Below are 26,606 nucleotides of genomic sequence, written 5' to 3'. Positions count from 1 at the left end.
TCAATTACGACGAATTAAAAGATCAATAATTCCTAATGAAATCCCATACCGCAAGGTGCTTTTTCATTCTTCGGTAATCTGTCGTCTGTGCATAGAAAATTTTGGTCGGATTACTTCAAAGTTCCCACAATTACGAAACTGTGAATCATCTATGAACGACAGATGACGATTTTCCTACTTTCTTCTACCCCTTTTACGCTCATTTACTACACATGCGGTACGTAAGGTAGGTCGGAACGTATCATTGCCAGTATGTGCCACCATTCTTAAAACCTCCGCCGCGTTCTAAGAAGATACGAAAATACATATCTGTATTATACTCTTCTCGATCGAACTGTCGTCAATCATGAATATCAAATTTTTCGCAACGATCGAATAATTTTCATCAACGAGCGCCGAGGAAAGATCGGGTACGTAATTCTGTTAATTATCATGACAGTCTCGAATAAAACGCGACGATCGGAGCATGTTCCGGGAAGGCGTAAACACTCTCGTTTAATCGAAAATGTGTAATATATTTATTATCCATATATTAATTCTTACAACATCATTTAAATTAATACGCGGCATAACATTTCTAAACCGGAGAGTACAACGAGAAGACTGACAAAATATGATAACCGTGATACTTTTTAACAAAAGAATTTGAGCAATGCAAAAGAACGATACTTGTTTCTACAACGCTATAGACATCTCGGTAAAGTAAAAGACAACGTTCGTTAGACGCTGCGCTCTTCAAATTTCTTAAGTCCTAGTTGAAAAAAAAAAAATATTCGCTAATGGTCGCGCCTAAATAAACGATCGGGCAGTATCGGTTAGAACGATGACAGTTAACGCGAATGAAAACGGAAACAGTAATTACAGCAACCGATCGCACGGATTCGTTCAATTCATTATTACAGGTCATAATGCACAGACTTGGTCACGCACAAGTGGAATAGAGGACGACCGTGTTTCTTTTAAGTAAATTATATTCGATTGTTGAAGACATGTTTGTATATATACAGTAGTACGATTAAATTGCAGAGGATAGGTACCTTGTAGTTAAGACACTTCAGGATGTAATTCTGTATAATTGCGGGCCGCGTTAATAGTATCCGCTTAATTGTCGATTCCGTTCAACAAATTTGAACACCGAAAAATTAGTCCGTTCGGAGAAGAGACACTTTGTCGCCCAAAAGACGAATTTTAATCGCGCTAAACGAAAGTCGCCTATAAACTCTTGTTGGTAGCGAACGTTGGAAACTTTAGATACTTGCAGCTGATTATAAATCGAGCATATTATAATTTGACAAACACATAGCGACCATTATATTAATTATCTAATTTTGATGTCGACATCTTTCTGCTTACTACTACATCTATATATGTATTTTGTTATTGCATCCGATTAAACGTTACGGTCAGACATGCATAGGAACACGACCTTTTGTAATCTTAGGTTGTGGATACACATTACATTACTACAGTGTAGCGATTACAAATGAAATTTTTAAAAAAATGTGTGGTCTCGCGATGATCGAATCAGGGAAATTGACGTGGCACATGCATTAACTTATATATGTATACTGTCCGACTGTACTTATACAAATTTATTATACTGTCGAGACGATCATTCCCGAAATCAGTTTGATTGGATAAATCAGTTCTTCCATCGGCTCCGCAATTATAAACTCAAGCGACCAAAGCGTTATTCTCCGGATCTACACACTTGTTTCTTTGTTCCCTTGTTCGATATACGTATTCGTTGGGAGCACAATACCATCGCTGTGTCCAGGAATAGTACCTATTAACGAAGCGCAGTTCATCTTTCGATAGTCTCAGGTTGCTCCCAGTATACAATCGTGCTCGTGCTTCTTACAAACTCAGAGAGTCTCGTTATTTGTTAAAACGACTTCGATTACTAGCCGATATCGAATTGCCGTCGATGTTTACGCTATCTGTGCGATAACTTTCATTAAATCTATCGCAGCCGGTATTAGAATCGAAACCGAGATGGCACAGATTCGAATCCTATTTAAGTAATTTGAAAAACAAAATCAGTGCTTACAAGCGTCATCGATTTCTACCAATATGCTTGGACCATTTTTAATTACTTCGAAGAATAAATTAAAACTTAGAAGTATAGAGCATGTTCGAATCCTCTGTCTAGTTATTTTGACAAGCAGGAATTATGAGATGTAAAAGATAATTTTACTAAAATTAATTGTAGGGAAACTGGAAACGAATAAGAATATGTTCGTCGCAATAAAAAAATTATTAGATTTTCATTGAAATAAAAGAGGCGATCTAACTTCGATCTTGAGAATACTCGAACTCGGTTACAGCGTATTCGAACTGAATTTAATTCTTCTCCATGTTTTAACTATTCTTTCGCGCATCATGCATACACATACGTATGTATATGTTATAGGAAACACAGATGCGCATACGTTCCTCTGTATGCACGATATTGTCGAGATTCGAATATATTTGAAAGAGATTTACATATACCGAGTTCGAACGAATAATTCGTTTTTACGAGTACCAAGCGAACCTAATCGATCGAATCATTTGCTTTCGTGTAAAAAAAAAAAAATCGACGAAACGAACTGTGGAGGCTGAATAATTAACCTTGACATTCACGAGTACACCGTAAAATCTTTATGCATTTGGCGCATCTTTGTAGCGTATAAGTATACGTACACTTGAAATTTTGTAAATTACACCATTTTATATTTCATTCTTTCTTCGTCGAATCTATTATCGAAACAATGAAGAACTTTCGTTTTCGAGAGAAGTCCGCGGAAACGTGAATTTGTATAAAGTTCCACGTCTATTCCATAAGTACTTGACATTTTTTACTTCTAACGTGTGTCGATTCATTGAACCTCGAACAACGAACTATGAAACCAGTCGATTCCAACATACCGTAACAAATATTACAAACATAGTTATTTTAAATGAAAATGTTCTGCAAATATCAAGATTATCGTATCCGTTATATAAATATAGTCGACAATTACATAAACGCCTCTCTCCGAATCGATGATTTTCGAGCTAAAAAAAGTTAAAATTCGCATCGAACAATGTTACTTGAAAACGATGGAAATTATGATAATGCCACGTTTTTGAAGGAAACATCGGAAACTTAATATAAATGGATCTCCCGCGACTCGACATTCGCTGGCCGAGGTTGAATCGAGAAGTTTCTATTTCAAGACCGTAATCGGACTCGATTCGTCGGTAAGATAAGTCGAAAACAATAAGTATCGGTTGTCTATTAGGCAACGATGCAGCCGTTATTCTGATGACGCGTTTTACCACTCTTCGACATACTGAACCCAGGACAACACTGATCCTGTTGCATCAGCGACTGCGAATTGTGGGCGTTGGCGTGATTCTCTTTGCTCTTTTTGCAAGGCACGTTCTTCTCTCGTTTCGGAACAGTCGCTCGAACCTTTTCCTCGCGAAACTCCTCGGAGGACGAGCTCGAACTCGCGTTCACGCTCACGTTCACTTCCGGTTTCGCGTGTACCAGAACCGCTTGGTTCTCGGCACGCGGCGACAGACTATCTCTGTGATGTCGGAAGTGTTCCTCCGTGTCGTTCAGAAGGGAATTTAGCAGGTCCATATTCCTGGTGATCACAGCGCCCATCGAATTCGATCTACACTCTATAAAATAGAAAGAGGGAGAAAGATTCATTTTATTTCCAGTAACAACAAAAAAAATATCCGACCGTCTAAGATACATCGTAGGCAATTCTATTTGATCCGAGATTAATCTTCTTCCCACGATGGAAGCTTCAAATTTTTTCATTTTGCATAAAGATCCGCAGTGAAATGAGATTTCTTTCGAATGTATCGAAGATACGATATTTTTTAATTTAAAATGGATGCCCCGAGGAGACAAACCATTCTTGGCAAAAGCAAATCGTATTTCATGCTATTAGTTTAAAGGACACGAGAGAGGATCAAGGATTAAATTAAAATCTGAAAAATCTTAAAAGAGAATGAAAAATACATATGTTACAGATCCAGAATTTTTAGCAAAAGATAATAAACAGAGCAAAGTAAGTCGGAGGGGGGGGGGGCATTTAGAAAATTCCTCTTTTATTTCATGATCTATCGATTTTATAATGGTAATTCTACAATATTGTACGTTCGAGGTTATACAATAAGCTAGGGAAATAGTCAGACTGGTAACGAATGAATGAAAGAAATGAAGTTACGTTCAATGAATTATAAATTGTCATCGGGTAACCGAGATTATGGGCGATCGAAAGAAGTGACAAAAATTTGAAAATATCAGATTAATCGTAATTGAAATATTTCTGAAATTTGAAGATATCGATACAGTCTTATTCCACACATTTAGCGTTGTCCGTCGCATTTATCGTTGCATGTAGTAACTGAAAGGTTAAACTTTATGATTTATTTAATAATAAACGTTATTCAATAAATAACTGCCTCACCTCTCGTGTCAGGAATCTTGGTCGGCGAATTGGCAACCGATCTCCGCGCCACATCTTGAAACGTGATCGGCGAATAAATTCTCCTCTCTTCGGGAAGATACGACGAATCCACGGCTATCGGCGACGCTATCTTCGAACCTCGCCTAGACGAAGTCTCCAAACAATTCTGAGGACTAAACATAGTCGCAGAAACGAAGCTCGCGGACGTTCCCGCCGACAGTCTTTTCTCGATGGTTCTTGCGTGCCATTGCGGTGGTTCTTGGATCGTGATACCTTTCGTCGTGGACGATCTGTGCTCTCTTTTCTCCAACCAGTAAGTTTTCATTGTACCTGAAGCACCGGAGCGAGCATAATTCATAGCCTCTTCGAAACGATTCGTCAAGGTCGGATGAGAAAAATTTAAGAGATAATTCTTCGTGTCGATATAAGACGAAAATCAGAAACAATGTTTATTATTAAATAACAAAACGAATTTTGAAGAATACAATACAAGTCATCGTTTTTCTATGTATTATCAACGTTGAGTAAAATCTAACAAACTAATCTTACATCGAATATTAAATATGCTTTCCACCACTATTTCAATAATTTCGCACCGCTCTTACCTTTGCCTTTCACCTCAATTTCTCCCCGCTCCTTGACTTTGTAAGAAGGTGACAGCAATTCTCGCGTAGAATGCGATATATGAATTTGCATCGCCTGACTTGTCGCTTCCATTCGAGATGCCGTGTTCACCGAGTCGCCGAACAAACAATATCGAGGCATTTTCAAGCCGACGATACCAGCCACCACGGCACCGCTGTGAATCCCAACGCGTATTTGAAGATGAAGTCCTGAAAACAAAAGTAATTAAACATCATTAAAAAGGTAGTCGAACCGTTGTTTGACAATTCTTTGCGAACTAGAGTTTTAAAATTGAATATTCTCAGGCAAAATCTAATCACGCTACGCAACAGGGTCATCTTTCTTCTTCGCACGCCCATTCGCTACAATACAGATATCGATTAATTAGAAATTGTGGAGAAGAATTTTGAAGGTGTAAATATATTTTTTCAAGAGTATAAATAAGTTAATCTAAAAACGTCGAAATCTCACGTGTGACAATAATATCATCGATCAAGTGTGGAAGAAATTAATACAATTTTATAAAATGAAAAATTCCTACAATCTCGAACGCGATACTTTTCGTAATCCTACCTGTGGATCGATCTTTCAAATCTGTTATGGCTTCGACCATGTCCAGGGCCATATCGCATACGCGATGCGCATGGTCGATTTCTTTCACAGGCGCGCCGGACACGACCATATAAGCATCGCCGATGGTTTCAACCTGAAGAATGGAAAACTGCTTTTGAACTTACAGCGGAAATATACGGAGGACATTTATTAATGTACTTTTAAAGATAATACAAATGTTTCTTATAAAATTGAAATATCGCATACAATTCAAGGATATAGCGAAAGAAATTCGAACGAGTACGCGATTCGACTGTCTGGAAACAATAAAGATGAGACTAACACCACGCTGCCACTCGCTATTGTTTTCTCTTTGATAAATCGTGAGTACGGTAAATACGATAATGTAACCGTGAGAGAAATCTAAGGTAAACGTCTACTTTATTCTCTCGAAGCAAGCGCGAGTCTACGGTATGTGAACAAATAAATGCTAACTCTAACTACCTAAGAATACCTTATACACCCGATTCCGTTCTGTCAACGTGTCAAAAAGAGAGTACATTGCGTTCAGCATAGACACGACCTCCATCGGCGTGATTCTACTGCAGATCTCGGTAAACGTAACAACATCGGAGAATAAAATCGATACGCTGTCAAACATCTGAAACCATCGAGGACAAAAGTAAAAAGTTTAATGTATAATCGCAATTTCTTTTTTTCGTTTTGTTTTTTTCTTTTTAATCGTTTACTTATGTAGTATCGATTCGATAACTTTACGCAATTGTGTCTTTATTCGAACCAATCGTATGTGATCCTTTAACTTAGACATGAAAACGAAGTAAACGCATGTTGTGCGATAAATAGTTTCGGTGAAAATCATACATATGTATATACATACATATACATATATGTATACAGGGTGGGGCATTTTAAACAGGTCACCTGAATAACTCGCTTGTTTTTGAAGACAGGAGAAAATGCATTAGACAAAACTTACTTGGTATCGGGGGGCTCATATATATATAATCTGGTATTACCAATTTTTCTGTAGGTAGAGGCGTCAAGAAAATATGAAGGTCAATTATGTTTTTTTAAATGGAACAGTAAGTTTTTTTACTTACATTCTGATAGTGTTTCGAGACGAATACAATGAACTATTATGAAAGTCATTCAAGGTCGGCCAAAGTGACACAGAAAAGCAAAGCTAAGATACAGTAAAATGGCAAATAATCACACAAATTTGTTTATAAATCTAATAAAAAATAATGTCATCTATTTACTTGTGTGCAATTTTTATCGTCACAATGTAAAAGCTAAGATCAAATCCAATGCAACGACCACAACACTATGACCATATGACATTTAGTACGAAAAGTCCAGAAATATTTACGACATTTCTAATCCTTCGCTGAAATGTATAAATCTCTGAATTTTTCTTCAAACTATTTTCTAAAACAGATCATTTAAAATTATCAATAATGTTTGAGGATACAGATAAGCGTACAATGTGATTGAATAGTTGTTTATCTTTTGTGACCCGTGTCACGTAATACACACACGTGATACACAAGTATTCGAAAAGTACTCTGAGACAATTTATTTTCTCTTACAGTTGACTTTGGGTGACCTTGAATGACTTCCATAATAGTTCACTCATTTCATATTCGCCTCGAAACACTATCAGAATGTAAGTAAAAAAACTTACTGTTCCATTTAAAAAAACAGAATTAACCTTCATATCTCCTTGACGTCTCCACCTACAGAAAAATTGGTAATACCAGATTATGAGCTCCCCGATACCAAGTAAGTTTGGTCTAATGCATTTTCTCCTATCTTCAAAAACAAGCGAGTTATTCAGGTGACCTGTTTAAAATGCCCCACCCTGTATATATGAGCCGTTTATTTTGAAAGTGGCATAAGTCACTTTGTTTTGAAGTCGATATAATTAAGGGTTTGCGTTTTAACACGTTTAAAAATATGGATGCTAACTTTCGAGAAGATTTACTTGTATTTGTTATCTCACGATACTGATATTTTTCTCAGTATAAATAATTTCGTATAAACATTAAAAAGTCACCAGTTTTCATTACGGTAAAGTGACTTATGCCACTTACAAAATAAACGGCTCATATAAATATACAGGGTGTTCCACAATTATTTTAACAGCCGAAAGTAAGGCGTAGCTGAGGTCATTTGAAGTGACTTCTCCCTTTGCGAAAATGTGATCTGCGGCTTTGTTTACGAGTTATTAACGGAAAACACTGACCAATGAGAGGTGACGGCGCGAAGTTCGAGAGCCCGCAGCAGAAGCATTGACAGATGGTCGGGACGGACTCGAGCCGCGTTCGAAGTATTGAACAAATCACGAAGCGAGAACTACCGGATTTTTTTTTACTACGTAGCAATGATATTTTTAAGAAAAACGCTGTTCATCTTTACTTTAGAACGTCTAAAGAATATTTACTAATTTTTCGGACCCGAAATAGTAAGTAATTTAACCGTGACGGCCGTTTTAATTTTCTAGTGTGCATGTCACCTTGTGTGAAACATATCAAATTTTTAAGCAAGGTGTACAGTAAAGATTAAGAAAGTACGTAAATGATATTTTAATTTAAATAATTCCGCGACCGAACACAGTTCAACGAATGATTCGCAAAGGTAATTTAATAAATAATAATCGTGTTAAAGGACGTAAGAGATATGTTTGTTAGAGGAATGTGAAGAATATTATCAATAACCTTGACATAACCTTGACATAACCTTGAATATAACCTTGACATAACCTTGACATAGCTTTGAATATAACCTTGACATGTCAAGGTCATGTGGAGGTTATATCAAGGTTATGTCAAGGTCAACATATGAAATTTTTAAGCAAGGTGTATGTATAGTGAAGATTAAGAAAGTACGTAAATGATATTTTAATTTTAATAATTCCGTGTCCGAACACAGTTTAACGAATGATTCGCAAAGCTAATTTAATAAATAATAATCGTGTTAAAGGACGTAAGAGATATGTTTGTTAGAGGAATGTGAAGAATATTATCAATAACCTTGACATAACCTTGACATAACCTTGATATAACCTTCACATAACCTTGACATAACCTTGACATGTCAAGTACTTTGTTAATCTTCACTGTACAGCTTGCTTAAAAATTTCATACGTTACACACAAGGTGTCATGCACACTAGAAAATTAAAACGGCAGTCACGGTTAAATTACTTACTATTTCGGATCCGAAAAATTAGTAAATATTCCTCAGACGTTCTAAAGTAAAGGTGAACAGCGTTTTTCTTAAAAATATCACTGTTACGTAGTAAAAAAAAATCCGGAAGTTCTCGCTTCGTGATTTGTTCAATACTTCGAACGCGGCTCGAGTCCGTCCCGACCATCTGTCAAAGCCTCCTGCTGCGGGCTCTCGAACTTCGCGCCGTCACCTCTCATTGGTCAGTGTTTTCCGTTAATAACTCGTAAACAAAGCCGCAGATCGCATTTTCGCAAAGGGAGAAGTTACTTCAAATGACCACAGCTACCCCTCATTTTCGGCTGTTAAAATAATTGTGGAACACCCTGTATATATGCGTTTACATAATTTAGAAGAATTAAATATAGTTGTTTTAATTGTTGTGTATTCATTAAATTGTCGAAAAAGTGTTTGAATCTCTATCGAGTATTAACAAATAACTCGTAAACATACGTATTAAATAATATCAAACGTATTGCTCACTTCGCACGTATCTATCGGGCTCTCTCCATTTCGCAAACGATCCGCCACTTGTTTCGGTATCATCTGATAAAGCAACTCGTCCGTTCGTTTCATTTCTTCGTCCAATTTTCTCATGGATTCCTCAAGTTTCTTGCTCTTTAATTGCTCCTGATCCAACGCTAGCTTCAGTTCCACCGATTGTTGTGTACCAGCGAGCATCAGGTCCCTGCGAAAAACAATAACTTCCTACTACGAAATTTATATAAAATAAAAAAAACTTGATGTAGGTGTACACTAGACTCTTACAGAATCGGAATACACGTACAAATAAAAAATATACTGTACCTGCTGAAGTCGTGCATAGAGAGATCGTTTATGTATAGTCCAGTCGCGATTAAGGCGTTCAAGTCGGGCATTACGGGTGTACCAAGATACATTATCATCTTCCAATTGTCCATGTATATCATTTGGCCTGAAGAAGTATAGTCGATATTATTCGAAAGCTTTAGTTTATCTAGACCGCGGATCGTTACGCTAAATACAAATTAGTATTTATCGATGTCAACGGTTTCTTACAAGGTACGAATGCGTAGAAGCGTGCACGGTCTAGTTATCGCGCAGCAGATTTTTATCGGATTTTCAATTGTACCTGTCCGAAAGTGATACGACGAAAAAAAAAACGTGACACTGATTTTGATCGAAAAGATACCTTTCAATCTTAAAGTTCTGTCGTCCACAGAATCAAGCTCGTCGCTTAACAAAATTTCATCCCTGTGCCGATCGGATGGTCGCTCTGTCAGAATCGGTTCTACCGTTACAAGCTCGAAGATGTTGTTCGTTCTGTTCAAAATCTGTAACACAGATATTACTTCGTATAATAAAAGCGGAAACCGGATTAAGGATAGTCGAAGACAATTTCGTTGGATGCGCTTACCGAATGAAACTTAAACGCAATGAGCGGTCTAACAAGATCGAAGAAATGCGTGATTTTTTTACCAACGAGATCGGGTAATATTACCATCAGCGAATTTCCGATACTCCTTACAACCATGTCCGACCTGAAAAACAGTAATTTATTTTCATATTACCTAAAGAAATTATAATTATTCGCATGGGCGATCGTTAAACTGCAGAAACTACGAGAGGTGCACATTTTTATCAAACGATTACGTTTCATTTTGTCGAGGTTGTATTTTATTTGTATTTTATTAACTTTTTGGCGATCGTTATGCTCGATGAACGCACAATGTCCATACGGTCTAGTATTAAAACGGAACAGGGATTTTGAAAAGAGAATTACAAACATAATATCTAGTAATAAAATAGAACGGTAATGTTTAAAGAAAGAAGGACAAAATCATATCTGATAAAGGTGCAAAACAAAACTGTTTAAGTTTTAGAAAAATCTTCGAACATTTAGATTTTAAGTATCAAAAATTTCCTTAGATAAAAATCGTAACTACTTAACAAATCGGTAGAATTAACTTTCCTTGGGTAAAGATCGAAATTACTTATCGAATCGGTGGAATTCACTTTCTCGCGTTGCAATATAGTAATCTACTGACAATTTTTGTATTTTAGCCTAATACTTGTAGATGTACACATATGTATATGTATAGGTGGCGATAAACGCGATAAAAATCGAAATCAACGTACCCAAAAACAATGCAGAATGGAAATATTTCAAACAATACGAAAGCTCCGATCGGCAGGTGTTTCTCTTCGCGAGTCATCGCCAAGGAAGCTTGCGTGAAAGCTCTGTTATCGAAGGTGAGTTGGAAAGTCACGTGCACCGTGTCGAAAAGGACTTCTTCCCTTACGAGCTCGATCTGTAGTTCCTTGTGATAAAAATGACGAGCTACTTCTCTTATCTGACCCATCGTGTAATAAACGAAACCGCGTCGCTTGCTCCTGTAATGAAGAGTCAAGCCTGGAATAGAGGGAAACAGATTGGTTACGAGATTTACTTGGCAATTCCTATACTTATCGCACCCTGTCATCGAGAAATGTTTTATTTGGAAATTGGTAACACCGTTAACATTACAATTAGAACGACAGAACTCGGTTCTAGATTTCTGTAGACAAGAAAACACAATTCGAATCATAATTCCTCCAGGTTTCGTAATTCTGCATTTTACAAACAACGATTTTACGATGTTAACTAATTTTCGTGTTATTTTCCGTAATACAAATTGAAGAAAATTTCATTGAACCAGACTTATGATATTGTCGAGCTCTCGTACATTTTTTAATAAAATTTTATTAGACCAGAATTGGTAAGCTCTAATACAGATTTATAAAATTTTACCGAATATTCGCGAATCAATTCGCATTGCGATATTCTGCATCAGAAATAAGACGTTCCCTTATATTCTGGTAAAAAAGATGTCACAACAATTTCTCAGTTGTCGAACGAACGCGATCCATCGAAAACCGTGGCTCTAGCTCGAACGAATAAAATTCGTTTAAAGTTCGGTAGAATCTCGACTCCTATACTGGGAAATTGAGTATTACATTCGGAACGGCTGTCGGTATTTACCTTGGCGTGTTTCGTTTTCGCAAATAAACGAAGGAGCTCTCATCCTCGGGTACGAAAACTTGAGATATTCGTGTAAATTGTCCAACCCATTAAGGAAATCTCTTACGTGACGTCCGAGTACTGAAAGCACACGATCGTAACCGTACTGGCCAACGAATCCTACGAAGTGTACACCCAGTTGATCGAAAAATTCTTTCTCCGTTATGCCAAGTACCTGTGGTGTGAGTGAAGAATATACTCGATTGGACGGAAATATAATACCAACACTGGCAACAACTATTTAATCTATCGATCGAAATATATCTGGTACGAAAGAACAAAGTATTCGAGACGGTGAACAGAAAATATACATATACGCATCCTCGTGTATGCGTCCGAATACGTATACAACTCTATTATACGTATGCACTCCTCGCGTCTCTACTCTACGAGGATTTACGAAAGAGCTGTAAAGATCCTCGATATTTACAAACGTACAAATAATCAAATGATTCATTTAACTTTTCACGCTCGATAATGTTATAGACTGTCATATTTCAAATGAACTGCAGAGTTTTACGTATTTTAGGTACTTGTTGCAGCTTCTAACGTGAAAAGTTTTTTAGTCGATAGCTAAACGATGTTTTTTGTATCCATCGTTTTTTCTTTTTGTCTTTATTTCAAGTAACCATTTACTACTTTTGAAATTACAAGATGCTCTTAACTTTCAGGCAACTACATGTAAATCGCGGGACGCGAATTTAATATTTTTGAGAACGCAAGATAATCTAAGCTTCGAAACAGTTGTTTTACATCGCATAGAAGTCCACATAAATCGTACCTGAATCGCCTTCTTTGCTAATCTGGGTATTAGATTCTCAGGATAAACTTGATGAACGCTAAAACTCGGTTGATCTACGGCCGCCTGTCGTCGAATCTCCTCCCATCTATCTTCTCCGTAGACTTGCCGTATGTACTCGGACATGTTCTCTAATATTAGGCCGTACATCTTTACTTATTTTCGCTCGGTTTCTGCTGAAAAATTTTCATCTGATTTCAATTCATCGCGCGTTTCGTCCGCGTATATATAGAGAAAATTTCATTATATATTTATATATATTATTATTATATATATTATATATTATTATATATATATATAATATATATATATATATATAATTATCACTATATATTATATTATATATTATATATATATATATATATATGCGATGTTGAAACTTTCACCAGAAGCATACCAAATCATACTAATTTGCCGACGAGAAATAGCGGAATACACATTAGCACGCTGACTACCGCGCCAGTTATCGCCACACGATTCATTGTTCAGATTTCAAAATTAATTTTCGTGCCGGTACATTGAGCAAATTAAATTTCGTTAGAATCTACGAAATACAAGAGAACAAGACGATTTCCGTTTAATTACGTGAATTATTATATATTGATTTTTGCGAGCACCAGATCGGCAGTCAATGCGTTAATACCGAGTCAATTATCAAAATCAGTCGGTCGATATTACATATTCTCGCGATTACCAGCACCAGCAATTTTTATGGGAACGTTGTTATTAGTTATTTAATTATTATTAGTTATTATATATTTACCGATGTATGTACGTGCGTTAAATATCGCGTTCGTATCTATTCCATCGAATTAGATTACGATCGTAGATGACTATAACATTTTAATGAAATATTGTATTTTAGAGATATGAATGAGAAGAAACGGTTCAAAATCGAACCATGTGAAAGGAAATAGAAATTCAAATTATATATCGAATCGAAAGATCCGACTAGGTCGCTTTCACGCAAATAAGAACATGTTTTACGAGCGTATATCGAGATCCTTCCCGACGAAGATTATTTTCCGATCGAAACAGGCCCCGATTATCATTGTTGAAAGTAACGTTGTAACGAGACGCAGCAATGATAAACGATTTCATTTCAGCTCGCGATGTCTCGGCGGCGATATCATGAAGATTCTTTGCCATAACCGACGAAAATAACTCAAGATCAAGGAGCTCCCGAGGAACAATCTTTTCGGAGCGTGATGTTCGGACCGCCGACAATTTCGACCACTTTCGGATGCTCCTCGCGTTTTTTGATTATGATGTACACTGACCCCGAACCCCGAAAGGACGGGGTCTGGCCGACGTTTTTGCTTGAATTGAAATCAACCATGCACATAAGTAAGTGCACGGTTATTATTAGATCGTTCACAATTTCGCTCACGCATGCACCTTCGCCGATGGACACGCGCGCCTAGATTCGCCGACAGCGAATGATAAACGAGACTCGTCTTCGCGAATGATTCTTTCATGATTCGCGTAAGCTCGTGACGATTTTCACTTTATCATCGATGCCAGTCAACAAATTCTCCCAGCACCGTTTAAAAAACCGAGTTACCTTTTTCGAGATTTGTACGAACAACATTTTTTCGAGACGCTGGTACAAGTATTAGCCGACATACGATGTTTCTGGAAGATTGCGTTTGGTCAGAATTGCGAAAAGAAATGTAAAAGTAGTCGCATCGGTGATAATTACGATCCGTTTTTGTCTCCTCCTTCGTGTTAAAAGTCTGAATGTAATAAGACAGGTTCGGGTTCGTAGTCGCTATTACGACCGCGAACGTACGTCTTCATTGAAAAAATGGACCATAATTAAGCTAGGTGCACCATCCAACGCAAGTTTTATGCTTCGATTAGCGATAAGCGATTCGAAAACTCTACAAAATAAAAATTCTTCGATGATGCGAACGATCAAAATGTCACTTATTTTGTTTCTAGATATCGACACACAAGCGGGGGCAGTCGCAGTATTTTAATACAGATTTACGGAGCACTTATGTTTCCACTTTCGTAACGAAACGACCTTAACTTTTGTTCTCCTTTTGATCGGCATATACGATGGAATAATAGTATCTACGATTTAAAAAAAAAAACGCTAATATAACGTAATCATAGTAATATAACGATGTTTGAAAAAACGATCGAAATTCTACCAATGAGATAAACATTTAGCGAACAATAGATACGAGCATAATGCCAATTGTTTAATTTATTCGTAACAAAATAAAGATCTCAATTCCAATCGAATCCAATTCCAATTAATGTCATTGTTCTAAGCTTATCGGGTCAATTATTTCGTTGATACTCCGTTTAACGAGACCAGCTCTAATATCGAGATACACCGGGAGTATCCCAGACACGAGACGAAGAAGAGAACGATCGACGCTCGCGTTTCGTTGTCGGTGCGCGGGAAAGTATTAGAGCAATATCACGGCGCGGCGTCACGCGAATTCTTTAATTACTATCATCTATACTTCTCCACTCGGTGACTCTCTTTCCCCGGAAAATTTTGAACGACGGCGCATTCAGGTGCACACATATCACGCGACCGCATCTGCGACTTCTATTTATAAGATCGACTAGGCAGACGACCGTGGAGTCACTAGAAAAATATCCTGAAATAAACACCCTCCCAATTAATGATATCGCTTCGACGGGCACTGTTGCGAGCCTCCGGCTGGATCGACGAAATCTCTGGTCCACGGTTTTTGCGAACTACGAATCGCGATCCTTCGGTATTTGCAATCTAGAGGGCAAAAGTCGGAGATACGAATCGGTCGATTTGTGTGAAAAACATTTACAAAAAGTTATGGAATTTATCTCCTTTTTTTTTCTTTTACCTACATAGGAAGAGCGAAGAGACTGACAGGACTAATACATAATTGCGCTTTTACAGTTAGGTGTAACAAATTTTAATATTTGAAAATTACAATGGAAAAGTAAAAGAGATGTACAAATCGTGAAACAGTTAAAAAAAATCTCTAAGGGAAATTAAAACAAATTTTACATTTATTGTAAGAAACGAAGGTTTATCAAGTAGATATATAGATATATATATATTCTTTGAAATTTATCGTAGCCTCCTTTTGTAAAAAAAAGGAGGTCGTTGAAAATTTGTTTACGTCTCAGACAGAAACTTTTAATAACAAACGAAGGATTCTACGGCATGCCTTTTACTTGTGGACGGCCATAAAACTTCGCTTTCATTACATTTACGTTGTCACATCTCATACAATAACAATAAAGCATGCCTTGAATACTTATTATTTCAAGTATGCATCGCAAATGTATAGCGCCGACGTACATGTTCTCGGCATACAGTTATCGCGAGACATAGCCATCGAGTTCCCATTCTTAAATTGCAAATGTTTCAGCGAATTCGAATCATCGTTGATAAATGTATGTAAACGAGAAGTAAGACGAGTAAAAGATTATAGTTGTCGATATATTTATATAATCGCTATCGATGAAATTCAACTTTCCGAAGGTTATGATTTTGCTATTATCTTTTAACCAGACACGTTCTCCGTTATATTATTATATATCTCGACAGCTTCTTCGAAATAAAGTATCCAAAACATACAGAAAAATACTAGAATTATTCAGAAAATTAACAGCTAACCATATCTTTGCACATATCGAGTATTTATTAAAATAATTTATCGTTACAGTTTGTCGGTACAATAAAGTAGATGCGACCGAATGGAAATTATAATTGTGAAGATTGTTGCCGAAAGAAACGGTGACAACGGTGTCGACTACATGTGTAGGTCGCGTCGATATTTTAATAAAAATGACACTTTCAAGTAAAGGAGTAAGATGAAATTATAACTATATCGAGAACCGCGCGATCCGAGCGTGAAAGGACGCGTCTCGCACGAACGAAGATGTTATGTATCGTCTGGTTACGTTTCGACTTCTAAAAAGACTTGCAAAAATGTACTTTCCGACAAAATTTACTTTCCAACGATCTAACCAAACGGTCCAATCACCGATCAGGCGATCAAGATTCAATCATACGCGTAACGTATATCCAAAAAAAAAATAAATATTCATGCCGACGTTCTGAAAAAATGAGAAGTGTTACACACCGAACCAAGTCTTCGCGTTTACGACTTTAAAACTCAATTTAAGGCTAAACCTAGCGCGAGCTTTAAAAGCGACTGACGCGGCTTGTAAGAATGACGAGATGGAATCCGTTTAAATTTTACATGCTTTTCGTAAACCTTTTTCATATAGACCGGATCCTTGTCATTTAATTAATCATCGTGAAATAAAATTTACAAAACTGACCATTCAATCAACGATGGTAGGTTCGGTAAGAGAAGTGGAAATGGATCATGGAAGAAATGTGGAAGGAAACGATCATCGACGACGTCGGGGGGGGGGGTGTTTGCAATCGATTAGGAAACGTTTCGTATAAAATTGCAAAGGAAGAATTGCAAGGACTTGGTTTACGATCTAACGACTACCGGATAGAAGAAGGACTCACAGAACGATTCGCCAGGAATACCACTTCACTTGCGTCACTGTGGCTGTAGCGGCCAGAAAGACGCACCGGTGCGCTGTCGCGCACAAAAATGAATCCAAAGGAGTACACGGGGAAAATCTGTGATAGATCTCCAAGGCAGATAGACAAACGGAGAGAGAGACACGAAGGAAACCAGCGTTACACCACCGCGTTACACATTTCGCAAAAGCGCCGGATCACGTGTCCTGCGGGGCAGTGCAGTGTATGGAATAGTCGGACAAGCAGGATCTCTCCCCCTTTTTCCGTCTTATCCTGCTCATCCCCCGTACCCTGCCGTGATCCATCCCTCCCTTCTGCCTTTCCGGCTCTGTCAGACCCATTTACAGAGACGTCAGAAGTTGCCGGTGTCAGTGACTTTTGGATAGACCGATGCTGCTTCCGGACAACCGTTACACTCTACACGAAATTACTATAAGGGCGCTATAATCTATACTGTTTCCAAGATTTTTATTCGAAAGTAACGTCACGCCTGGCGTGAACGAGTGCTCGCTACATTTATACAAGGAACGTCGCCTGTAGCTCAGAGAGGCTGTGAGTATCGTCATCGTATAATATCGTAATTAACGAAGATACCCGGTAATTCTTTGAATCGTTCTTTTTCAACTGGAACGACTTGAAAAACAGTTTCGAGTTCAGAAAAAAAAAACGAACAGAAACAGAAGCGTACAGCGATGCTAAACGCGCTTAAGATTTCTTTACTTCTTTGCGAAGTCATTGATGTAGAGGTAAAAATGCTAGGGAAAATTACAGGGATTTTGTAACTGCCGATGATCGTGCGGTGCGTGCCACAGATATCGCATCAAAAAGATAACAATAAATGAAAGTACGTTTTTATACGTATATGTATAAGCAAAACCACATTTTTTTCGTAGGAACGAAAGTTCGATTTATGAAGGATAGGATTTACTCGGAATTATATGATAATTTTATAAACAATTAAACAATGTTGTAACTTTTTAAATAAAATTATCAAGGTTATGTAACAGTTTTTACAAAATGTCGTACAAATTGTTTGCTGCATGTACCGATAATTATAACAGTGATTTAAAGCAAAGATTCTGAACAATATGAATTTTATTTTAAACGGTCCTCGGTGTAAAATTAAATGAGATAGTATTTTAAATGGGAATTCGAGTTTCAGCAAATGGAATAAAATATTTATTGAAAATTAATTTTGTGCTATAAACGGTATATAAAATATTAATATCACAATCAAAGAATCTTTGAAATAAGTGCAAAATAAAATAAACGAATTGTAATAAACTCCTATCGTAATCATCGGTATAATTCTGTTTAGGGGATTTCTGACATATTTGATAAAATATATACATTATTTTTTAATACAACTCTATTTCCCAAACTCCACAAACCACTAACTTTGAATTGTATAAGAGCACAATATTGAAAGACAAAATATGAAAAGAAAACTTTTGTCATATGAAAGTTTCTGTAAATGAGTTTCAAACAAGCTGTGTTAGCATCTGTCATAACTGTACATACATATATATATATGTATACATATACAATAGCTTCAGACAAAGGTATTGCACAGATATCTGGATTTATGGGAGTCATAATCCCAATTGTGAGAATTTAAAATCTATTTGTTGCACTTGTTTCTTTCTTTTTATGAATTTCTCCTACATTTCTCTTTTATATTGTTACAACAAACAAATTGTTGTTTATCGCAAACGTTTGCAAGTTTATTTATTATCTCTTTTATCCGGCAAATCTACTTTAATTAATTATAAAACAATTATAAACAAATTAACGATAACATTGTTGCGACTTTCAGTTCCGCGAAGTGTGCTACACAGCATTGTAATCGATAGACTTTATTAGCCTTTTGTTATCTACATTACCTTCGATAAAAGATGCAGGATATTTGCCTATGCATACTCTTTAATTACACAAAATACGTAATTCGATTTATTTAATATTTTCTAATAACAAATTGTTGTCCATCGAATACGAAACAAAATGTCGAAAACCGAGATTAGAAAAGTGCGCGTAACGTGACGGAATAATTAACATTAAATGTTAAATAAATATATAATTAAGTAACACATTAATATATTTTTATCTTTATCCGCGTTTCTTATTCTGTCGATTAATAAATCCTTTCGTACCTCTCGTACCTCTAACTATACGATTCCAAGCTGCATACTTTATTAATTCTTGCGATTCATACATTTCTTCTTTTTACATCACAGATTTTTTTTTAATTTTCGAAGAGAGTTTAAGATGATTCATTTCTAATAAGATCCTTTAAGGGACACGTGTTGCAACCATATCCGGCCAACTCGTGCGACCTCGTCATTATTGGATACGGTTATAATTGTCCTAGTATACTTAATGAACGTTCAAGCAAATTACACGACATCGAAATGCTCCCTGTATCGTGCTCTAAATTGATATTAAGCCCGATGGGGGAGGACTGTTGTTTCAGGACGAGCGTGCGCCATGTGAACGCAATGGAAAATTGCTCGCTTTTCCTAACGTATACAATTTATAAAGTGGTTTTAGCGTGGCAATCGGAAGATTATATTTTGCAGTTTAATGAAAAACTGCTGGTTCGATATGTAATATTTTTATACATTTGGCTGAGTTATTATTTAGTCTAATTCATATATCTCACTGGCAAATTATAAAAATAAATAACTGCTTGTTACAATTTTTCTTCGATCCTTTTCCTTTTTTTTTGTCTTAAATAAACGCGCATCACTATTTATTGTTCTTAAAATTATAAATTTTAAACTGTGAAAAATGAATATATCATAATAGTAATTGATCAAGAAGTTCAATAGTGTTTTGAATCACCGAAATATGTAAAATCTTTAAAAAAAAGCACATGAATCGACAAAAAATTTCAATGAAAACAATAAAAACGTAAAAGTAATAGACAAACTCATTTTATTTATAAATAAGCATATTATTATTTCTCATAAATGCAAAGATTATTAACTGTGGAAATAATAAATTTAAGGAATGAATATTGAGAAATTGTAACTGTATTAAAATGTCATTAAGGAGCTCGTTATCTTCAAAATGTACACAAGAGTATTAATATTCAAACGGAACGTACCAGATAATCACATAGGGTAAATTTTAATTGTGGGAATTTGTCGACGAGCATACAATTTGTGTTAATATTCTTCGTATTATTTACACAATCGCATTCGATGATTATATTAATTTAAAAAATCGTGAATACATTTCATGATTCCGAAGATTGTTCTCCTAGAAGTTCTCTAGAAGAATATCTCTAATAACTTTTTAATAAACGATGTAATATTATTTGAGAAAGCTTTCTCCAGCATTCCTAAACCGTCTCGATGCTGCGATGTATTTTTCTTCGTGATAATATGAATCGCTCGCATAATTAAAGCGCACGTGTTTTATAATCAAAACAAAACGTTCTCGTTTACATGTTTCGTTTTAAAAAAAAAAGCTTCCAATGTTTACAAATCAGTGGTGTAATCGATGAAAAAGAAACTATTTATCTTCTGAATAAGCTGCTTTCATCGCGTAGCCAATTAAAGAGCACGTGTATGCGAGATCATCGACTCTCCAAGATATCCAATATTTGCCAGATACATACACGCGGTATGTAATGTAACATCGCGAAAAATTACGATTACATAGCTGAAAGTGGCGGCTGTTATTGTCGTTTTATTGTGACGAATCATCCAGATGTATTCTACCATACGAACCGTCGAGTGATCCACGTGACGTAGACGTTCAAGGGATGCAGCAGGTGTTAGAAGCAGTCCACATCCACACAAGAGTAACACGTTCACGTTAACCAGCTATTTACCTATGTGTGAACATACGAATAGCCAACCGGGGCGCATACTCGAGATCAATCGCAAAGAAAATCCTGCGCAATCGCGAATCTCCTCGATGCTACATGAACATACGACTTTCCTCGGCACGATAAGACACTATCAATTTCTCTTAAAAATCCCATGTTCTTTAAAAGGAAAAGAAAAGAAAAACGTAAAACGATAAATCATGAAAACGAGCACGGGGTACATTCAAGCCCGCAAAAGCTTCGTACAATTTTAAGGGTAAATACAATGTTGTATGTGTCTAAAACACATATGTACGTAGTTCGAAAACGTCATATGTATACGAATAATATGAAATTATTTAGGAAAAAATTACGAAATTATTATAAAATAAACATTTATGGACAGTTTTTGATAATATTTCTTACTCGAAGAGATGATGTGTTGCAATATGAAATAAAACAGAATTGGTACAATAAATAAAAATAAAAAAGAAATTTCCTTTTTTTGTTAGAAAAATACGAAATATTTCGAGTCGATAAAAATGAATAAATCTATTTCTCTAATTTGCATTCCGCTAATATTAATATATCTATCCAATCAACCTACGTTGAGAATTAATCGAGCGCGTATTTTATCCCGAGCTTTTTCTCGAGCGAAGTATTAGAACACGCAAAACTCGGGTAACAATCTACGAGCGAATTCTATCTCGTTTCATTGGAGAAAATTAGTGAAACACACTTACCTCGTCCCAACTCACTGTCCATTCTCGTTTAGCCAGCTCGAATATCAAAGTTCCTGGAGAAATTCTATTAATCCTAGACACTAGAATGAGGAGTTACATCTTTTATTCGAAGAGATCACGAGACAAAGGTCCATTGCATTTACGTTCGTTTATTTACTATTACTAAGAACATCGTCGTCGGAACCGAAGAGCACAGCTCTTATTCGGTTCTTATCGCAAATAACTTCAACAACGATCGCCGGTATAGGACGCGGTGAGTATCGGTAATTTTACGTTTGCAAGAATGCGGTATAATTACTTCGGAAATATCACCTAAATGAACCTGAATGAGATTTGTGTTCCTTCGCGTCTGTTACAGGTCAATTTATGACAAACGATTCACGCTTCCTAACGATTGACGAGGGACCCATAGAACACTACCGGTGTCCGGCGAACAATCGGACACGTTACTTACTGGCCACGATACCAGACGCCACTGTCTACATGGAAGGTCACTGTTTCCTGCTATTAGCCGGCAAACTCGATCGGAAAGTCAAGCGATGATGTACGCCGCTCATATAATAAGCTGATATACCAACCGCGACTACCAACGAGCCGCCGCAGACGTAAATCGCAACGGAAGGCAGCGAGCGGAGTCGTCAAGAGGATTGCATTTGCATGCAGCGTAACACGGTCCTGTAGAAAGTGAAATGGTAATCGCCATTGGTTTGGTCTCGCGACAGAACAGGCTTCAACGAGCCACGTACGACTACGTCAATCATTGAAAAGTATCTATCCCAAGCTTATTATTAGACGTACAATTCAATTTACATAATGGATACTTGACATAACGACCGACTCTGTATAAGATGAAATAATTGAGCTCAACTTCGCGTAGAATAATCGTTTGTATCGGATCCCTAGAAAAGTTATTATAATTTTCTGTGTTTACACATGATCTTGGAACGGTATAGATTCTTCATACTTTCGGTACGATTTTCGATAGAAACGAGATCAACGACCAAAATCAGGACAAAACGTTTTTTGTCTTGTTGTGGAATAATTATTAAGTCTTCAACTAGAGATCTCATAATAACTTGACGCGATGTTCACATGATTCAGAAATTTTTATTACAAAATAATTACAACTGCGGCGGTACATCTTTCAAACATACTACTGATGCACTAATTATTCAAATACACATATAAGCACATTTAAATTAATGGATATAGTACTGTACAAGATACTTTATACAATACGAAAAATTAATCAATTGTAAATCGTACTGAAAATATAAAGATTATCACATTGGTGTTGCATTACATATATAATATACTTATATACATATATAAAGCAACAGTTTTATAACATAACTCTCTATATACTCTTTCTTTGTATGAAATGATAACATGCTATGCTGAGGAATGTGATTAGTCAACCTTATGTTAATCTTTACACAGATAATTTGCCGCCGTTTTCAAGGTCAATTATAAGTACTTAATTTAGATATCGAATCTTCGATATACGAAGTCGAAACTTCTAAAATACGCAAAAAATTTCAATAAAATATAATACTCGTAAGCGGCGCGATATATACGAGATCTTTTTCTTCTTTCTTGTTAGTCCATCTTTTCTTGGCTATTGGATTTTGCTTTCGATTTTGAAGGAAATATTACGAACAAAGACAATTGTGCCAAGGAAAGGAGAAAACCGACAACGTTCTGGAACTTTTATAATATAAAACATTAGTGTCTGACAAATACGTGAGGATATGTTATATATTTACACAATCAACTGTTTACTTACGATAATGAATGAATTATTAATTATAATTCCATATAATAGCCATTGGAAAGTAACAAGTGTTCCCATAAAAATAATAGGAAATGGAAGCATATCTGTATTTTTGGTCTTTATTATCTCTCCCTGATAGAAAGAGAACAAACATAGGATAATAATTTGTACTATGCAACTATGAATTATGTGTACGTGGAAAACTTTCAAAACTTACAAGATGGAAAAGCGGAGACATGATTAAGAGGAGCAATAGTGCCGTCACGATTATACCAAATCGGAATTCGATCTTCTCAGGGTTTTCCACTTGAGCATATGCAAGGAAGACCGCAACAAAGGCTGTAGCCTTGCCTATTAAAGCAAGCGTGTCCTTCTAAAAATTTGTATAATTCAGAATCAAATCTATTAGCAATTTCCATTCTGCGATTTCTTCGTATCTTTGTCTGAGAACATCATTAATTAATTAATTAACGTGAATTTGAATACGTTAATTATACCGAGCTTAATTTTTACCAAATGAGTCTCACTCTGATGTATTAAAAATACTTTCCTAATGTTTCAATGCCTATGAATATTTATTGATGGATAATTTAATCTACGTAGACCACAAAAGGATATAGCAGATAAGAAACAACGTAGATAAGAAGGGTGTAGATAAAACAGAAAATTGTCGCGTCATAAATGCAAGTAAGCAAGTGTCTTATACATTAGCGACCGTACAGAGACTGACAATTATAAAATACAGCAGGCTTATAAAATTTTGTGTGCTAAAGGTAGATCGACCGCTTGAGTTTTCAGCTGCAATACTAATATCCGAATTACCTTGTCTAATACAACAGCCACACTCATAATACAATAAGTAAGAATAACAGTATATAAAGCACTGTATAGAATATTTACATTTATTATAACGTTAAATAACTTAAACTATGACACTTAACAAAATTAATTGTCCAAAATAAATAAAATAAAATATATCTAAAAGATATCCTCAGTGACCTGCCCCAAAATAATACATATTTGTACAATGTGAAAGAGTAAGATTGAATGAAATATATTTACTTGCTTCAATTTTCTTCTGAATTTCTTATCACGTTCAATTTTGGAAGTTATATTGTGTACAGTAAGTTATACTTTTTATATTGAAAATTTATTTCAAAAACAGCAGAAGCAAACTTTAATCGGAAGCAACAGCATGCGTGTTATTTTATAAATAAGAACTCGTACCGTTTGGGATGAGTAATAGTAATACACAGCCATATATGCCACATTTGCGAGTAATCCAAAAACATTAACATTAACCATTGCAGGATCTCTTACAATGAATGCATATTGAAGCATCAAAGTGCACCTATAAAAAAAGTTTAATTGACTATGCATATTTCAAATGTATCGTATTAGATAGGTATAAACTTTACTTGGCAACTACAGCACAGTTAGTTGAAATTATAAAACAAAAAGTTTTTACGCTTACATTCCTATACCTCCCAAGAATGGCATTGGATCAAAACCCATTGATGATCCTTTCTGATAAATATTCTTGCATATTAATCTATAATTAAACAATAAGAAAAGTGAATTTATTTTTATTGATAGTTTTCGATAAAAAAATTCTAATAATATAAACAAAAATAGAAATTTTTAAATATACATATAATATATATATATATATAGATTCATACATGTACGTTAATGTATCCCATGCTCCAAAATTAATAGATACAAAAAATTCAAAATACATAATGTTATTTAAAGTTAAGGAGATAATATCTACCTATTTTATCATTTGTAATAAAAGAAATAAATTTTTATTGCATATCATTTAATGATTTTGCATACATAAATGTCAGCATGTCATATCTCATACTCTGTAACTCATTAATTTATAGTTTAATCAGTATTTCATCTAGACTTGTATATTAACTTAACGTAAGAATTTATTTCCAAACAAATATGTTTTACTCTATAAATCAAATAAACTGAATTTAGAAATTTAAATTGAACATGGTGAAGTATGTATAAAGTTACAAAACTTATTTGGTATAGACATTTTTTAGTAAAATTTTTAGTAAAACGAAAGGTTGTCAAATAATTATATGATGGAATAAGAAATAACATTATGTTAGTCTGCATGTTTACATTGAGAAACTTGGACATTCTATACATTTGACAGAAAATAGATTACATTAGATCGAGAACATAATTAATTATTTAAAGGTAAATCAACTTACGTGCCAGATAACATGTGGCCAATAGTAGTAATCGAGGCACATGTTGCCACAATTTCCTTGTAATCTTCCAAACCCATTCTGTTCTAACAGTTGTTATTCTCTACAATTGTAGAATCACTTCGTCACACTGGTTACCGCAAAGTTCTCTCAAGTGTTCTGCACACTCCCGGCATAAATGAGTTGATTAAAAGGATGACGAGGAGAGTATAGATGTGTTATGCAATATATTTTGTACAATGTAGTTGTTAAACCAAACTCTGTGTGTGTGTGTGTGTGTGTTTTCAATGTACACAAAGTCTAAAATGCTAACGTGTCGCCCCGTTGCGATACGAAGACACACTACCATGCTTACCGACACGATGGGTTCAACCTACATTCGGGAAATATGTTGACAGCTTTTCAAACGGAATAACTTTTTTAAAATTGGTTCAAATGACTTGAATTGTTTATATAATGAACTTTAAAAAATACGTTTCGTAGATCACGGTAAATTATATGCATGCCCCGAGTTCCTATAAAAACGAGCCGTGAGGCCCGTAGAATCGCGACTTATTATTCTCAAATCTCCCGATTTTAATAACGACCTCCGAACATTTCTGGGAGAAATTACTGTAATCAATTGTAAAATTATTAAGGTCGTATGATCTTTTACCGTACATGTATAAAAAAATATAACATAGAACTTTCCTCAAAAAACTTCCTCCCCTTATAAACTAACGCCCTTGGCTATAGCTTATTTAGCCTATACCTAAATCCACCACTGAATCTAGCTTTATTGATTTCAATATTAATATTCCCATCAGATAATACC

The 26,606-nt window shown here is 35.6% G+C and overlaps 2 protein-coding genes and 1 long non-coding RNA gene across 8 annotated transcripts; 1 reads left to right on the top strand and 2 right to left on the bottom strand.

Annotated features, from left to right (window-relative positions):
• The first annotated feature begins 194 nt into the window (after positions 1-194).
• Positions 195-16,315, top strand: LOC117218306 (uncharacterized). The gene is made up of 4 exons (XR_004489749.2): positions 195-410; positions 4,467-4,767; positions 13,824-14,064; positions 14,662-16,315. It is a non-coding gene; the product is annotated as an uncharacterized LOC117218306 (long non-coding RNA).
• Gyc88E (Guanylyl cyclase at 88E) lies at positions 495-21,930 on the bottom strand. Of its 6 annotated transcripts, none has more exons than XM_033466596.2 (13): positions 21,791-21,930; positions 12,700-12,890; positions 11,880-12,093; positions 10,997-11,270; positions 10,275-10,398; positions 10,050-10,191; positions 9,686-9,812; positions 9,362-9,566; positions 6,145-6,291; positions 5,652-5,784; positions 5,060-5,287; positions 4,455-4,784; positions 495-3,654 (listed from the first exon to the last, which is right to left on the bottom strand). In XM_033466596.2, exons 2-13 carry the CDS (start codon positions 12,865-12,867, stop codon positions 3,263-3,265), a joined length of 2,484 nt encoding a protein of 827 aa, XP_033322487.1. In that variant the 5' UTR covers positions 12,868-12,890; positions 21,791-21,930; the 3' UTR covers positions 495-3,262. The 6 variants fall into 6 exon arrangements, with proteins under 6 accessions (XP_033322487.1, XP_033322486.1, XP_033322488.1 ...); XM_033466595.2 differs by having other exon boundaries at positions 12,700-12,893; positions 21,791-21,929; XM_033466597.2 differs by having other exon boundaries at positions 12,700-12,908; positions 21,791-21,915.
• LOC117218305 (sugar transporter SWEET1) lies at positions 21,920-26,085 on the bottom strand. Its single transcript, XM_076528808.1, has 6 exons — positions 25,796-26,085; positions 25,039-25,116; positions 24,792-24,915; positions 23,782-23,937; positions 23,577-23,696; positions 21,920-23,497 (listed from the first exon to the last, which is right to left on the bottom strand). Exons 1-6 carry the CDS (start codon positions 25,870-25,872, stop codon positions 23,390-23,392), a joined length of 663 nt encoding a protein of 220 aa, XP_076384923.1. The 5' UTR covers positions 25,873-26,085; the 3' UTR covers positions 21,920-23,389.
• Positions 26,086-26,606: the final 521 nt, after the last annotated feature.

This window comes from Megalopta genalis, chromosome 2, assembly GCF_051020955.1.
Source record: "Megalopta genalis isolate 19385.01 chromosome 2, iyMegGena1_principal, whole genome shotgun sequence".
Lineage (NCBI taxonomy): Eukaryota > Metazoa > Arthropoda > Insecta > Hymenoptera > Halictidae > Megalopta > Megalopta genalis.
The sequence above is the reverse complement of the archived record's forward strand: the minus strand, read 5'-3'. Positions and strand labels throughout refer to the sequence as shown.